Raw genomic sequence first — 14,776 nt, forward strand, 5'->3', positions numbered from 1 at the left:
TGGAAAGTCAAAATATTGGTGGCATATTTTATCATTAAAAATCTTGTTCTGGATGGGGCCGAAGCAGTGGTGTAAGCATTAAGGTGTCTGCCTTGCCCACTCTAACCTAGGATGGACCACAGTTTGCTCTCCGAGAGTCCCATTTGGTCCCCCAAGCTAGGAGCATTTCAAGCCCATAGCCAGGAGTAACCCCTGAGTGTCACCAGATGTGGCCCAAAAATCAAAGAAAAAAAAATCTTGCTCTGGGATGTCACTCTGTGATTCAGGATGAATGCAAAGTTCAAATCTTGGCACTACACAGTCCCCCTGTCCATTACCAGGCTTAAAAATGGATACTCTTGAAATATCAGTAGGGCAGCCCTGCTATTTTCTGATTGCACAAAGTCCAAGCAGCTTCAACCTCGGGCTCTGGCATCAAGCTTCCCTGCCTCGTTGACTGAGTTTACTAATCTTCCCTGCCTGGTTAACTCTCAGAATGATTCTCTGGCCCTTTATGCACTGGTGTAAGTTTATCTAAAACTACACCAAAAAAATTCAAAGATAAAAAATATTCTGGATATATTGAAATAACTTTGGAAATAATTGTTAAGTACTGGATATTGTTAGAGCAATATTTATATTTATTAGGGACATACATACTTATATACAATTATGTAAAACTTAGGTTTTTTTTCTTATTAATCAGGGATGCCATCTTAGTATCAGCCTATCAATGAATTTAGAGAAGTAAATTAGTGGGGGTTTTTGTTGTTGTTGAACCACATCCAGTGGTGCTCAGGGCTTATTATTCTTGGCTCTGTGTTCAGGAATCACTCCTGTCAGGCTCAGGTAATGAAAACTGGTTAACTTACTGAAGTGCTATATATACTTCAGTGCTATATCTTCTGTTAAGTTAGGCTTTCTCTTTTTTATCTGTAAGTGTATGTTTGGGCTGGGGTTGAGTTCTTCTAAGCAGAATCTGGAGACCTAAAAGCCTCCTGGCAGGAAGGCAAGGTCACATTTAGGTCCTGGCAGACCTAAAAGCCAGTCAGTACTCGGCTGGGATTCAAATTACTTTCTTTCTTCCTTTTTTTTTTTCTTTTTTAAAATTTTCTAATTATTTTCGTGCCAAAAATATTTCATGCCTTTTCACAAGTAAATATTCCCACGATGTTTCAGTTCTATTATTTTTATTTTATTATATTCTGTTTTGGGGCTACACCTGTTGGTGCTCAGGGGTTAGTTACTCCTGGCTCTGCACTCATGACTCACTCCTGTCAGGCTCTGTGGACTGACCATCTGGGATGCCGGGGATTGAACCAAGGTCTGCCACATGCAAGGTGAACCGTCCTTCTGTGTCTCTCTGGCCCCTGTTTCAGTTCTTTTAATGAAATTCTCCATCAGTATTGTAGTCTCTGTCTCCTGTCTATTGATTTAGGCTTGGCAAATTAAGAAGGCAGTATATAGAGTGCATGTGTTTAGATTGTGCATCTGTTGGTTTGACTTTTTCAAATTACTTAACCGATAAATTCTGGATATATACGTCATGAATTGCTCTAAGAATTAAATGAACATGCTTAATACTTATCTATAATAGGTAATTATCTACCTAAAACAAACTACAAGGCATGAAGGAATTTTTCTTTTACCCCCATTTCGGTATTTTGTTGCACGAATAGCAAATTTATTTTTTTCATTGTGATGTTTTCGTTCCTATACAATCTACACAAATTTTCCTTTTTTAAAATTTCTTCAAGTTGTCTTTTAAGATATCCTATTCCACCAGTTCTATTAAATTATTTCTGAGATATTTTCAGTATTACAGTGACATTAAATCACCTCTGTGTAAAATAGATCATCTTTACATCCTATTAATATCCCATGTAGTCTGCATAGATTTTTGTCCTCTTTTATATTTCCTTGAAACAGATGAAAAATGATCATGACTCTTAAGAAATTGATAGTTACCTTTAAATTGAGAAATGAACATTAAGTTAAAAATAACTGGGGACTGAGTGATATTACAATGGGTGGGGCACTTGCCTTGTGCACAGCTATGACCCAGGTTCGATTCCCATCCAGGAATGATTCCTGAGCACAGAACCAGGGTTAACCCTTGAGCACCATTGACTGTAGCCCCAAAACAACAAATAACAAAACAACTTTAACTATAGCTATAATCAGAGAGAGTCAAGGAAGACAGGTGAATCTTCTTCAGAAGGCAAAAACAAGTAATCAAAATAGGAACAAAGATCTGAGCCTTGATTGCTCTTTGTGTTGCTCATAAGAAACTTGCTTACTTTGTTAGTAGAAACAACAGTGGAGGCTCACAGAAGCATTTGTGTGTGTGTGTGTGTGTGTGTTTTATTTTTCTTTATAAAGATAAGAGTTGTAGAACTTTCTATTTTTTATTTCCCCCATGCAATTGTGCTCAGGTGACTACTCTTGATACATTGTTCAGGGATTGTCTCTGATAATACTGTGACTGTGGGAAGCTATGCAATCAAGGGAACTGAAACCTAGGTCTCCAGTATGTAAATTATGCTCTGTTTGATTTGGCTTCTTAGCCTCTTCTCTCTTTGGAGAAGAGATTTATACTTTCCTTGGTATATCAGAGTTTTTCCCTAATTCTCCAACAAGCCTTGTTGCCTGACAGTTGAAGAGAATACAACTGTGTAACAGAATTATTGTCTGGACTATTGCAGTACAACCCCCTAATTATTCAAACAGTAGAACCAAGTTTTACATTTATTATATTTCTATTTGCTTAGTGGGATTACAACATTCAAGTTCAAAGAAACTCACATAGAAAAAAGTTCTTGTGAATGGGCTTGAATACAGGGTTTTAGTTGCTTGCCTTGCACATGGTCAATCTGACTTTGATCTTTAACACCTTACATTGTCCTCAAGCAATGTCAAATATAGCTTTTAAAATCTGGTATGATTTTAAAATAAAAAAAGGTAAAATATTCTTGTGGCATTAAAAACAACATATAATTTTCTCTAGAACTCTGTTAAAATTCAAAACAGTTTAGTTCTATAAATATTTTAAGTGACCTCTAGAGCTCTGTGCTAATATTGAAAATAATTTATTATGGGTAGGAGAGAGGTGTGGGTGCTGCTCCTAAGCAATACTCTGGAAGTCTAGTAGCCTCTCATTGCGATGCTTGCTTACTCTGTGCGCCTGACAGTGGTTCTGGTGCCAGTGATTCTGGTGATCACTAAGGACTACACTTAAGACTTAAGTGTGTTTTAATGGCTGTACCTGATAGTACTGGGGCTAATTTGTACTGGAGTTGTGATTTTAGGCCTAGTACAAATGAGGCATGTGTGCCATTTCTTTGAGTTTCTTTCTTTTAAAAATGATTTCAAGTGTCAAATTTGCCACTAAAATATCAGGTCTTTGGGAAAATTGCCTTTTGTCAGATCTTTTCAAAATCATAAGCAGGCCCACAGAATTGTATCTCAATGATAGACTTAATTTTCCTTCTCATTCAAGAAATTTCCATACTTCTGAATTCAGCAGCCAGTCTTAAGTGTGGAACTAAAATGATTCTATTGTAGAAGCTGAAACAGATGGGTGGGGTGGAACAAAAGAACTCGGATACATCCCCTGTAGAGTTGGGTTTTTTACTCTGGATCAAAGTATAGATTAAGTTAGCATGCAGAAGACAAAGCCTTTTTTGAGGATGGAGACATTGGATAGGATAGGACATTTGACTTGCACGTGGTCAACTTTGGTTCAATGTCTGACATACCATTTGGGTCCCTTATGCCTGCCAGAAGTGATTCCTAAGTGCAGAACCGGGATGAAACCTAGTATCATTCCCCCTAAACCCCGAAGAAGATAAAGCCTTTTGTATAAGGCAAGATTTATTTCCTTTTTAATGTCAATAGTAGTTCCAGGTTTAGACTCAGTTCAAGTACTATAACTTACTAAAAATCACAGAAATAACACAGTAGAACTCACATTTGAGTTTAAGGCCTCTATTACAAAATCATTTTTATAAAATGTTAAGAAATTAGGAACTATTCTTGACTTTTTTTTTTACTAATATTCTAGTCTATTGAGTTGCTTAATACATTCCCCTATCACTACTCTCAGCCACCTTGCCAAATGTACTTTAATATTTAGAGGGAAGTATAATTGTAATATAATAAAAGTATCTTTGCTGGCATTAATATGACAGTAAAGAATAGAAAAGGTATAGCAAACTTGCGGGGATGCGGAGAGAAAGGAACTCTTATCCATTCCTGGTGGGAATGCCGTCTAGTCCAACCTTTATGGAAAGCGATATGGAGATTCCTCCGAAAACTGGAAATCGAGCTCCCATACGATCCAGCTATACCACTCCTAGGGATATACCCTAGGAACACAAAAATACAATACAAAAATCCCTTCCTCACACCTATATTCATTGCAGCACTATTTACAATAGCCAGACTCTGGAAACAACCAAGATGCCCTTCAACAAATGAATGGCTAACGAAACTGGTACATATACACAAAGGAATATTATGCAGCCATCAGGAGAGATGAAGTCATGAATTTTTCTTTTTTTTTTTTTTTTTTGGTTTTTGGGTCACACCCGGCAGTGCTCAGGGGTTACTCCTGGCTCTATGCTCAGAAATCGCTCCTGGCAGGCACGGGGGACCATATGGGACGCCGGGATTTGAACCACGGACCTTCTGCATGAAAGGCAAACACCTTACCTCCATGCTATCTCTCCGGCCCCATGAATTTTTCTTATACATGGATGTACATGGAGTCTATTATGTTGAGTGAAATAAGTCAGAGGGAGAGAGATAGACACAGAATAGTCTCACTCATCTGTGGGTTTTAAGAAAAATAAAAGATATTTTTACAGTAATTCTCAGAGACAAAAGAGATGAGGGTCAGAAGATTATGCTGAGTGAAATAAGTCAGAAGGAGAGAGATAGACGCAGAATAGTCTCACTCACCTGTGGGTTTTAAGAAATATAAAAGACATTTTTACAATAATTCTCAGAGACAAAAGAGATGAGGGTCAGAAGATCCAGTACATGATATGAAGCTCACCACAAAGAGTGGTTAGTGTGGTTAAAAAATTAACTACAGGGCCCAGAGAGATAGCACAGCGGCATTTGCCTTGCAAGCAGCTGATCCAGGACCAAAGGTGGTTGGTTCGAATCCCGGTGTCCCATATGGTCCCCCGTGCCTGCCAGGAGCTATTTCTGAGCAGATAGCCAGGAGTAACCCCTGAGCACCGCCAGGTGAGACCCAAAAACCAAAAAAAAAAAAAAAAAAAAAAAAAAGAAAGAAAGAAAAGTAACTACACTGACAACTATCATAACAATGTGAATGAATGAGGGAAGTAGAAAACCTGTCTCAAATACAGGTGGGAAGGTGTGAGGAGGTGGGAGATAGGGGGCATTTGGTGATGGTAATGTTGCACTGGTGAAGGCAGGTGGTTTTTATATGACTGAAACCCAACTATAATCATATTTGTAATTAAAGTGTTTAAATAAAGATATTTAAAAATAAAAAGAAAATTTAATTTTAAACTAAGGTCTAGATGTAGTTTTTGAAACTTGTTAATTTTGGAAACTATTTTGAGCTTAAAGATTATATGGAATTTAATGAGTAGCACTGCCATTTTACAAACTAAAATGTGTATCAGGGCTCAGGCTATTTCTGCTGCCTTTCTTTTGCAAAATAATTGGAGCAGTTCATTCACGCAGAGCCTTTATATTAGATAATGTTGAAATAATAAATCATGACTGAAGTGGACCCAATGGGTATTCTAGTTCCTGTGGGAACTAAAATGTGGTGATACTCTAGACATGATTGCTCTTTATGTGGTTTATTGGATGGCTAATGAAATTCTAATATGTAACGATTATTACATATATTCATGTATTCACATATCAACACCTTTTAAGTGACCTCCTTGTTTAGCCAAAATATACCAAACTATTTTAGCTAATATTCAGGGAGAACACTTTGTGGCTCCTGCTCATATTTGTTCTACACCCTCTTTCCTGTTTTTCTTGCCAACCAATATTTCATTGTTAAAAGTTCTGTTTCTTTGCAAGTGTCTACAGCATGATTTCTTGGAACCCTATGAAGTTACCTGCTTAGTCAGCATCCACAGCAACTCTTATATATTCACCATTTAATTTTGTACAAGATTTAAAAGAAAATAATTAGATTTGAAATAACATTCAGAAATGCTGCTTTTTAACAACTGTATTCTTTATAAACTAGATTTTTTGAAAAATCATTATTAGTATTACTAGAACAGCATGCTATTTAGATAGAATTGTATTTTTTCTTAACTACTACTTTATGTACCTATCACATAATTTCAAAGTGACATGCCTTGAGTGCTTAAATATCTTCTGATATTAAGTGAGAAAATATAGTTTGAAAGTACAGTATATATTTGTAAAATAGCTGAAAATTCAAATAGAGCTCACAAATGAAAACCCTGGGATTTTACCCTTTTTTGTATAGCCTTAACCTATAATTAAAATTTAATAATAGTAATATTACTTCGATATCATTAAACATTAGAACCATTAAAATTTTAAGATAATTTAAAAATAGGACCTTTTGGTTCATTATTTTAATAACTTTTTATATAGGTATAGCCATAGTGCTGAAGTTCAAGTTCGACTTCAATTCTTGACTTGTGTGTTTTCAACTCTGGGATCACCTGATCATTTCAGTAAGTTTTTTTTTAATTTAGTACTTTAATAAATTTTTCAGTCTATTATTGATTCTTAGAATTCATTTAAATGTGCTTAGTGCTTTTATATTTCTGTAATGATTATTCTCAGCAGTGAATGTCCTCTTAGTGTGTATGGCAGTGTGAGTATAACACTGATACGTTCTTTTTTCAGTTTTTCAGCATACCAGTTTCTCAGTAGATTAAATATCTCATTTTAAGAAATATATGAAATCGGAGAATATGCCATAAATGACAAATATGTCCTTAATTAACCTTGGTTAATGGAAACAGCCATTGGTTTTTACTATTATCTGCTTAAAATCCAAAATTGGGGGGCCAGAGTGATAGCATAGATAGTGATAGGGCCTTTGCCTTGCATGCGGACGACCTGGTACAGACCCGTGTTTGATCCATGGCATTTCATATGGTTTCCCAAGCCTGCCAGGACCAATTTCTGAGTGCAGAACTAGGAGTAACCTCTGAACGCTACCGGGTAAGGCCCCCCAAAAACCAAAAAAAAAAAAAACCACAAAAAAAAACCCCAACCAAAATTGTTTCATAAGTGATGGAGACATTTGAGATCTTGGTCTTAAATTAATCTGTTTTATTAATGGATTTTTTAAAGGATTAATTTAATTTTCGAACCATACCTAGTGGTGCTCAGGGATTATTCATGGCTCTATGCTTAGGGATTACTCCTGAAGGCTCTCAGGAACCATATAGGTGCTGGGGATCAAACCACATGCAAGACAAGCCCCTTACCATATGCAAGCTCAGCTGTGTACAAGACAAGCACTTACCTGCTGAACTATCTCTCTGGTCCTAAAGAGTTTTTTGTTTTGTTTTGTTTTTTGTTTTAATTTTAAATTAAAACACTGGTCTGTGTAGTGTAGTGTGGATCAGGCACTTTTCTAGCACTCTGCTGACATAAATTTGATTCCCTGTATTTCATATAGACCGTAAGCACCACTAAGAATGTTTCCTGAGCAACAAGATTTAAGTCCTGAGCACAGTCAGTTATGTTGGCCATAAACCAAAAGGAGGGAGAGGTTACATAAAACCTTTATTTGATATTTTGTGGACCAACATTGAACGTCCGTTTTTTTTTGTGTGTGTGTGTCCTTGTTGAAGACATTGTTAGAAGTACTTTTTTGGGGGCCGGAGTGGTGGCACAAGCAATAAGGCATCTGCCTTGGCCGCGCTAGCCTAGGACGGACCTCAGTTCTATCCCCTCAGTTCTATCCCCTGGCGTTCCATATGGTCCCCCAAGCCTGGAGCGATTTCTGAGCACATAGCCAGGAGTAACCTCTGAGCATCACGAGGTATGGCCCAAACTCCCCCCCTCCCAAATAAAATGTGCTTTTTTTGTTTTGTTTTTGGGCCACACCCAGCAGTGCTCTGTGCTTACTTCTGGTTCTGTGTTCAGAATTGCTCCTGGCATGCTTAGGGGACCACTTGAGCTATCAGTAATTGAAATCAGGTCAGCCTTATGTAAAACAGACACTCTACCTACTGTGCTATCACTCTGGCTTCCAATTTTGGATTTTAGGCAGGTAATAGTAAAAACCAATGGCTGTTTCATTAACCAAAGTTAATTAAGGAGATATTTGCCAAATATGGCATATTCTCTTATTTTATGTAGTGAAATTGATGGATTAAACTTGCTACCTTGAAAGGTTTCATGTTTCTGTTTGGATTTTAAGCTATTATGATTTATAATAATTTTTTTTTTAAATCTATACCTAGCTGTACTCAGATCAAGCTTGGGAGACCCTATACCAAGGATTGAACTGAGGTTGTCTGGGTACAAAGCAAGCATTTTAACCGCTGTACTCTCTTTACTCTACATGCATGATTATGCATGCATCAGTTCAACACACACCCACTGTCAGGTCCTGCTTCTCTCCACCAAGGCACCAAATGTTCCTCTTGTTCTACCAATACCCTCATCCACTTGTGCTTCCTTAAGCTAAATACTATAGACTGTCTTTCCATTTCATTTGTTTTTGACCATTTGTTTCTTCTTTACTGTCTGTCTTTTGGTCATCATGTGTTGTTCTTACTATTTTAAGCTTAATTGACAGGTGCAAATTTTCAAATTCTGACGCGTTTTAGTAGGATTTTCTGTCTTAGGTCGTTTATCACCCATTGAAAGTGATAACATACAGTGAATTAAACAAATATCAGAATGATTTTACATGTCTGTTAAAGTTTCTTTGTGGGGTTAGAGGCAAACTCGGTGTCACTCAGGGGTTACTTCTGCCCCTGCGCTCAGAAATTGCCCCTGGAAGGCTTGGGGGATCATATGGAATGCAGGCATTCAAACTGGTTTTTGTCCTGTATTGGCCACATGCAAGGCAAACACCCTGTCACTGTGCTATTGCCCCAGCTTCACAATTCTGTTAAATTTCATGTTACTTTTTTTCCTGGATTTTGGGCCACACCCTGTGATACTCGGTTTATGCCTGGCCCTGCACTCAGGAGACCATATGGTATATCAGGGATTGAACCTAGGTTGGCTATATATAAAGAACATGCCCTACTCACTGTGCTGTTACTCCTACTCCTAATGTTTCTTTAGTGTAAATTCTCATTGGAAAAATATTAACAGCTCACCCTAGAGTTCAAGAAATGAATATTTATTTTTGGTTTTGGCCATATCAGTGGTGCTTAGGGATTACTCCTGGCTCTGTATTGAGGAATCACTCCTGAACAAGCTTGGGGTGGGGGACTGTATGGGATGTGGAATCAAACTTCGTTTGGTGTGCCCTACCCACTGGATTATCTCTTCACCTCAAGAGTCATTTATTTGGTTCTCCCATTCTCATGAAAGAAAGCCATATTAGTTATTTATATATGGACCTGAAATACTGATCTTAGAATCAAGTAGAAAACTTCACTTCTGCCACATCATAATTGTTCATTGGCATAGTTCCTATCATGTAGTACATTTACATCAGAGTATAGTTTGGTGACTTAGTGATGGTTTTTATTACTCCAATAGCTATAGTTTTTTTTAAACAATGATAAAAGTTTATACATTGCTTATTATTAGTATGGATCATGGTGATTGAACCATTTTTGAATGCACTTCTGTTTTACAGTTTATGATGATTACTTCGGTTTATTTTATTTTCAAGGTGAACGGGGTGCCATCATTTGGGCCACACCCAGCTATTCTGAGTTTACTAGTGGCTCTGCACCCTGCTGTCTCTCCAGCCAAAATTATTGTGATTACTTTTTAACTACTCTTATTTATTTTATTTACTTGCCTCTTTTATTGGCTAAATGATTATTATATACACTGAAGATTTTGTGGGCCTGAAGATAGCACAGCGGTAGGGTGTTTTCCTTGCATGCAGATGATCCAAGATGGGCAGTGGTTTCAAACCCAGCATCTCATATGATCTCCTGTGCCTGTCAGGAGCAATATCTGAGTGCAGAGCTAGGAGTGACTCTTGAGCGCCGCCGGGTGTGACCCCCCAAAAAAACAAAACAAAAATAATAATAATAAATAAAAGTAAAAAAAAATTTTGTTACTTATATTGGCTCCAAGAGTTGTTAAATTATTAAAAGGGAGTAATATAGACTTCAATTCTCTGTGTGTGGCAAATTAATAGTATGCTATTTGTCTGATCAAATCATAGACTAATAATCATATTTATTTTCCCCCATATTCTGAAGATTACCTACTTTTTTGTTTGTATATTTTTTATATTTTGAGCCACACCCATTGGCACTCAGAAATCACTTCTGGTAGGCTCAGGGATCTATATGGAATGCCAGGGATCAAACCAGGGTCCATCTCAGGTTGGCCACATGCAAGGCAAACACCCTACCGCTGAGCTATGTTACTTTGGTCCCAAGATTGCCTACTTTAAAGAAAGACCGAGATTTAGGTTTCTTAAGTTTTGTCATAGTACCATATCTCTTCTGATTATGGGTTATAATCCTAGGATTGGAACCCCTGTGGTATAGTTTAGAAATTTTTGCTTATTTTTTCTACCCTTTTGGATTTCCTCATTTATCTGTTTATACTGTATTTTCTGGTGTATAAGACGACTTTTGAAACAAACAAAAAAAAAGTCAACCGAAAATCGGGGGTCGTCTTATACACTGAGTATATCCCGAAAAATGTTTCAATATGCTGCTAAACGAAAATTGTCTGAATATTGCCACAAAATGAATTTTCAAACTCGATCCTGCACCAATCACTGCAAGGCTGCTCGGATCACCTCTCTAACTCAGCCAATCCAAGCAGGCTTTTGATGCATGCAAATTAGACAATGTTCTGGACCCGAATCTACACTGTCAAAAGCCTACTCAGATTGGCCAGAGTCAGAGAGGAAGTCTATTACAGTATAACCTTTGAACCTTTGCTTGTTGTGATTGGCTCACTGTGGTACATGAGCACAGGAACACATGCAGCACAGGAACAGTCTGTCTGATACAGCCAATATAGGCCTAAACGTATGTTTTAACTGCAAAATTAGGGGGTCATCTTATACGCCCAGTCGTCTTATATGTGTGATTGCTGTAATACTGTCTCTTTGAGGCTTTCAAGTTCTTGCATACACACACCTGTCCATTTTTGAAAGTAAAATGTTTTATTGGAAAGTAGAAGAGAAAGAAAAAGGAACTCACTGTGTAGGTCGGAAGTTAGTATATGACTAAGTTTAAAATTCTATATTTTAATTTTTATTTATGAATTTTGGGTCACACACTGTGATGCTCTGAGGTTACTTCTGGATTTGTACTTGGGAATCATTCCTGGCAGGCAGTGTTCTGCTTGAGGGAGGGTGCCCTATGAATTCCTGGAGATTTAATTCAGATTGGCTGTGTATAAGACAGGCACGACAATATCCACTGTACTATCTCTAGTTCTTGCAAACGTAAATCATTTAATATTTGGGTTAAAAAATAAAAAAATTATCTTAATATATTCTTCTGAACTAAAGTAAATGCTTATGGAGTATTTGATGTATGTTCAAAGTACGTGTAATTTTGAACATTGTATCCATTTCTAGTCTTTGAAATGAACCTACTCCTTAGCTTTTTCAGATTTCTTCCCTGCAATCATGTTTATTGTACTATAAAGAAATGTTTATATCTTGGAGGGAATAAATTTCCAAAATAATGTTTCTGAGAATTGTTAGCATTTTTCAGTGGTTTGTGAGTTTTATAATATTAACTTTTATAATTTTATACTTTTAAATAATAAAACTTCTCGTTATGTTTGTGGACACATTAGTGTTTTAAAATACATTTAATTAGTACTAATATGTTGCATGTACTGTGATTTGAATTTTGTAATTTTTTATTTAGGGTTAAGTTTAGAGCAAGTCGACATTTTATGGCATTGTTTAGTAGAAGATTCTGAGTGTTATGATGATGCTCTGCATTGGTTTTTAAATCAAGTTCGAAGTAAAGATCAACATGCTATGGGAATGGAAACCTATAAGCATCTTTTCCTGGAGAAGGTAATTTTTATTTCCTGACATATTTGTTACTGTTTTTTTTCTTTATTTTTAAAATTTTTGAAATACAAATTATGAACTGTTCTTTTATTTTTAACTTTAGACAAATTTTAAAAAAGACAGTTGTACTCTTTCCCAGAAGTTCCTATGTAAATGTCATTGAGTGTTTTTGTATAAACAAATACTTTTTTGGTTTGTTTTGTGCCACAACTGGCAGATTTCTGAACTTACTCCTATTTGTGCTTGGTGATCTCTTCTGGCAAGTTTGGTGGACTATATTGGCTACCAGGAATTGAACTTTGGTTGGGTTTGTACAAGGCAAGTGCCTTGCCTGCTCAATTGCTCCAATCCCTAAATACTTTTATTATATTAAAAAAAATTGTTCAGGACTGGAACGGTGGCACAAGCAGTAGGGCCTTTGCCTTGCACGCGCTAACCTAGGATGGACCATGGTTCGATCCCCCAGTGTCTCATATGGTAACCCCTAAGCGTACCAGGTGTGGCCCAAAGACCAAAAAAAAAAAAATGGTTTTTTTCCTTAGCTAAAGTACTTAAATTAAACATAATTAGATTTCTCATTAATAAGAGATGTGGAGCTGTTTGTTTGTTTGTTTGTTTGTAAAAATTATTAACATTGTGGATCAGTTTTCAGTAGTTGAGGTATTTAGAAGAGGTCTATTCTTTGACTTTTGAAAATAAACTGGTTGGATTTCAACCAGTCTTCTGACACAAAGAACCTGATCTCCAGATTTATAGCTTTCCTAGAATGGCATTTTAGAGGAAACGCAGTGTAGATATAAAAAATATTCTATCCAATTTTTATTTCTTTATCAGACCCCATAGTTGTTTCAGATGAGGTGTATTCATCTAAATTTTGACTTAGGGGTGGATTGATCGCATAGTGATAGGGCATTTGCTTTGGATGCTGCCGACCTGGGAAGGATGAGAGTTCAATCCCCAGCATTCCATATGGTCTCCTGAGTGTTGCCGGGTGTGGCCCAAACACCAAAAACAAAAGAAAAATATTTGACTTATTGATGATAAAGCAGTATATTTTGGGAAAGGCAATATGAGCAACAACCACATGGTCAGGGGCTCTCCTAATTCTGTATTCAAGAATTACACCTGTCATGTTTCGGAGAAATAGGATGTAGGGGATTGAATGTTGGTCAGCCTCAGCCAAGGCAAACTAACTACTCTGGTCCCACATAAATATTAAATTTATGCTTGTTTTTGAGAGGATAAAGGCTCTCTTTGAATTCAAGACCTATAAGTGAATGGGCAAATATGAAAGAAATTGGTATATAAACTGTCAGTAGATCCAATACTAAGCTACAGATTTGTACTACAAATCTATAAAGCTTCAGATATCTTAATGTCAATACCTCAGTTTTATATAAACATTTCATTTATGTGTGACACATAAGTACAGCAAATGATAAAATGTGTATTCATTTTTTTTTTTTTTTTGACTTGGGTATACCTGGAAAGTAGAGAACCTGAGTAAAAGGTTTTTTTTTTTTTTATTTTTAAAATTTTTTTGCTTTTGGGTCACACCAGGCAATGCTCAGGGGGTTACTCCTGGCTCTACGCTCAGAAATCACTCCTGGAAAGATCGGGGGATCATCTGGAATGTCAGCATTCGAAACACTCTATCCTTGATTGGCTGCTTGCAAGATGCCCTACCACTGTGCCATCTTTCTGGCCCTAAAGTTTATATTTTTATTTAAAAATTTGAAATTACTACTTAAAATCTGAAGTCTTGTCATTTCCTTAAATAATGAATTATCTGAAATAATTTTCTTTTTATAAAGATGCCGCAATTAAAACCGGAAACAATTAGCATGACTGGCTTAAATCTATTCCAGCATCTCTGTAACTTGGCTCGATTGGCTACCAGTGCCTATGATGGTGGTTCTAACTCTGAGGTATGGATTCAGACTTGTCATTGTATTAGATTAACTCGTGCAAGTTATCTTTTGTTTCTGAAGTTTTATTTCTTTAACTGTATACTAATCATTTCATTTAAACTACAGAATTTTTTATTATTGTGGCTTTTTATAGTTGGTTTTTGGTAGTTACATATAGGAAATTTGGTAATACTTTATTACCTAAGAGAACCTTGATTTTCCTTAATAAAAATTAACATTTCTTGATTGATAGAGAAGAGACTTGCATGTTTAGTCCCTATAAGTGTAATAATTAGGTAGTTTTGTCACAATAGAAGAATTTGTGTTAAATCTAAATTTTAAGCTGTTTGTTGTGGTTAAGTTTTTAATTGCTTTTGGAAAACTCTACTCTTTATTTGTAACTTCTATTATGAAATAGAAGCTATGCAAATTACCTCTGATCATGAGTTGTGATCATAAATCATTGACTGAAAACTTACATTATCTTAGGTTAGAATTCTGTGTGCCTGCTTGAGAGACTATTGGATTTTTGAATCCTTTACTTAAGCCTGTACTAACACAGACTTTTTTTTCGGGGGGTGGGGTGGGGCGTGAGGCACACATGGCTATGCTCAGGGCTTACTCTTGGCTATGCACTTAGTGATCACTTCTTTCTAGGTTCAGGGGACCTTATTTGGTGTTGGGTTGACATTGGTGG

The 14,776-nt window shown here is 36.5% G+C and overlaps 1 protein-coding gene across 1 annotated transcript in view; it reads left to right on the top strand.

Moving 5' to 3' along the window:
• USP34 (ubiquitin specific peptidase 34) overlaps positions 1-14,776 on the top strand; it is a 265,701-nt gene that overhangs the window by 92,144 nt on the left and 158,781 nt on the right. Inside the window, exons 21-23 of the mRNA XM_049784720.1 lie at positions 6,607-6,689; positions 12,018-12,172; positions 13,984-14,097. Of these exons, the coding sequence (XP_049640677.1) occupies positions 6,607-6,689; positions 12,018-12,172; positions 13,984-14,097 (352 nt within the window). The remainder of the gene's footprint in view (positions 1-6,606; positions 6,690-12,017; positions 12,173-13,983; positions 14,098-14,776) is intronic.

The sequence above is a fragment of the Suncus etruscus genome, chromosome 12, assembly GCF_024139225.1.
Source record: "Suncus etruscus isolate mSunEtr1 chromosome 12, mSunEtr1.pri.cur, whole genome shotgun sequence".
Lineage (NCBI taxonomy): Eukaryota > Metazoa > Chordata > Mammalia > Eulipotyphla > Soricidae > Suncus > Suncus etruscus.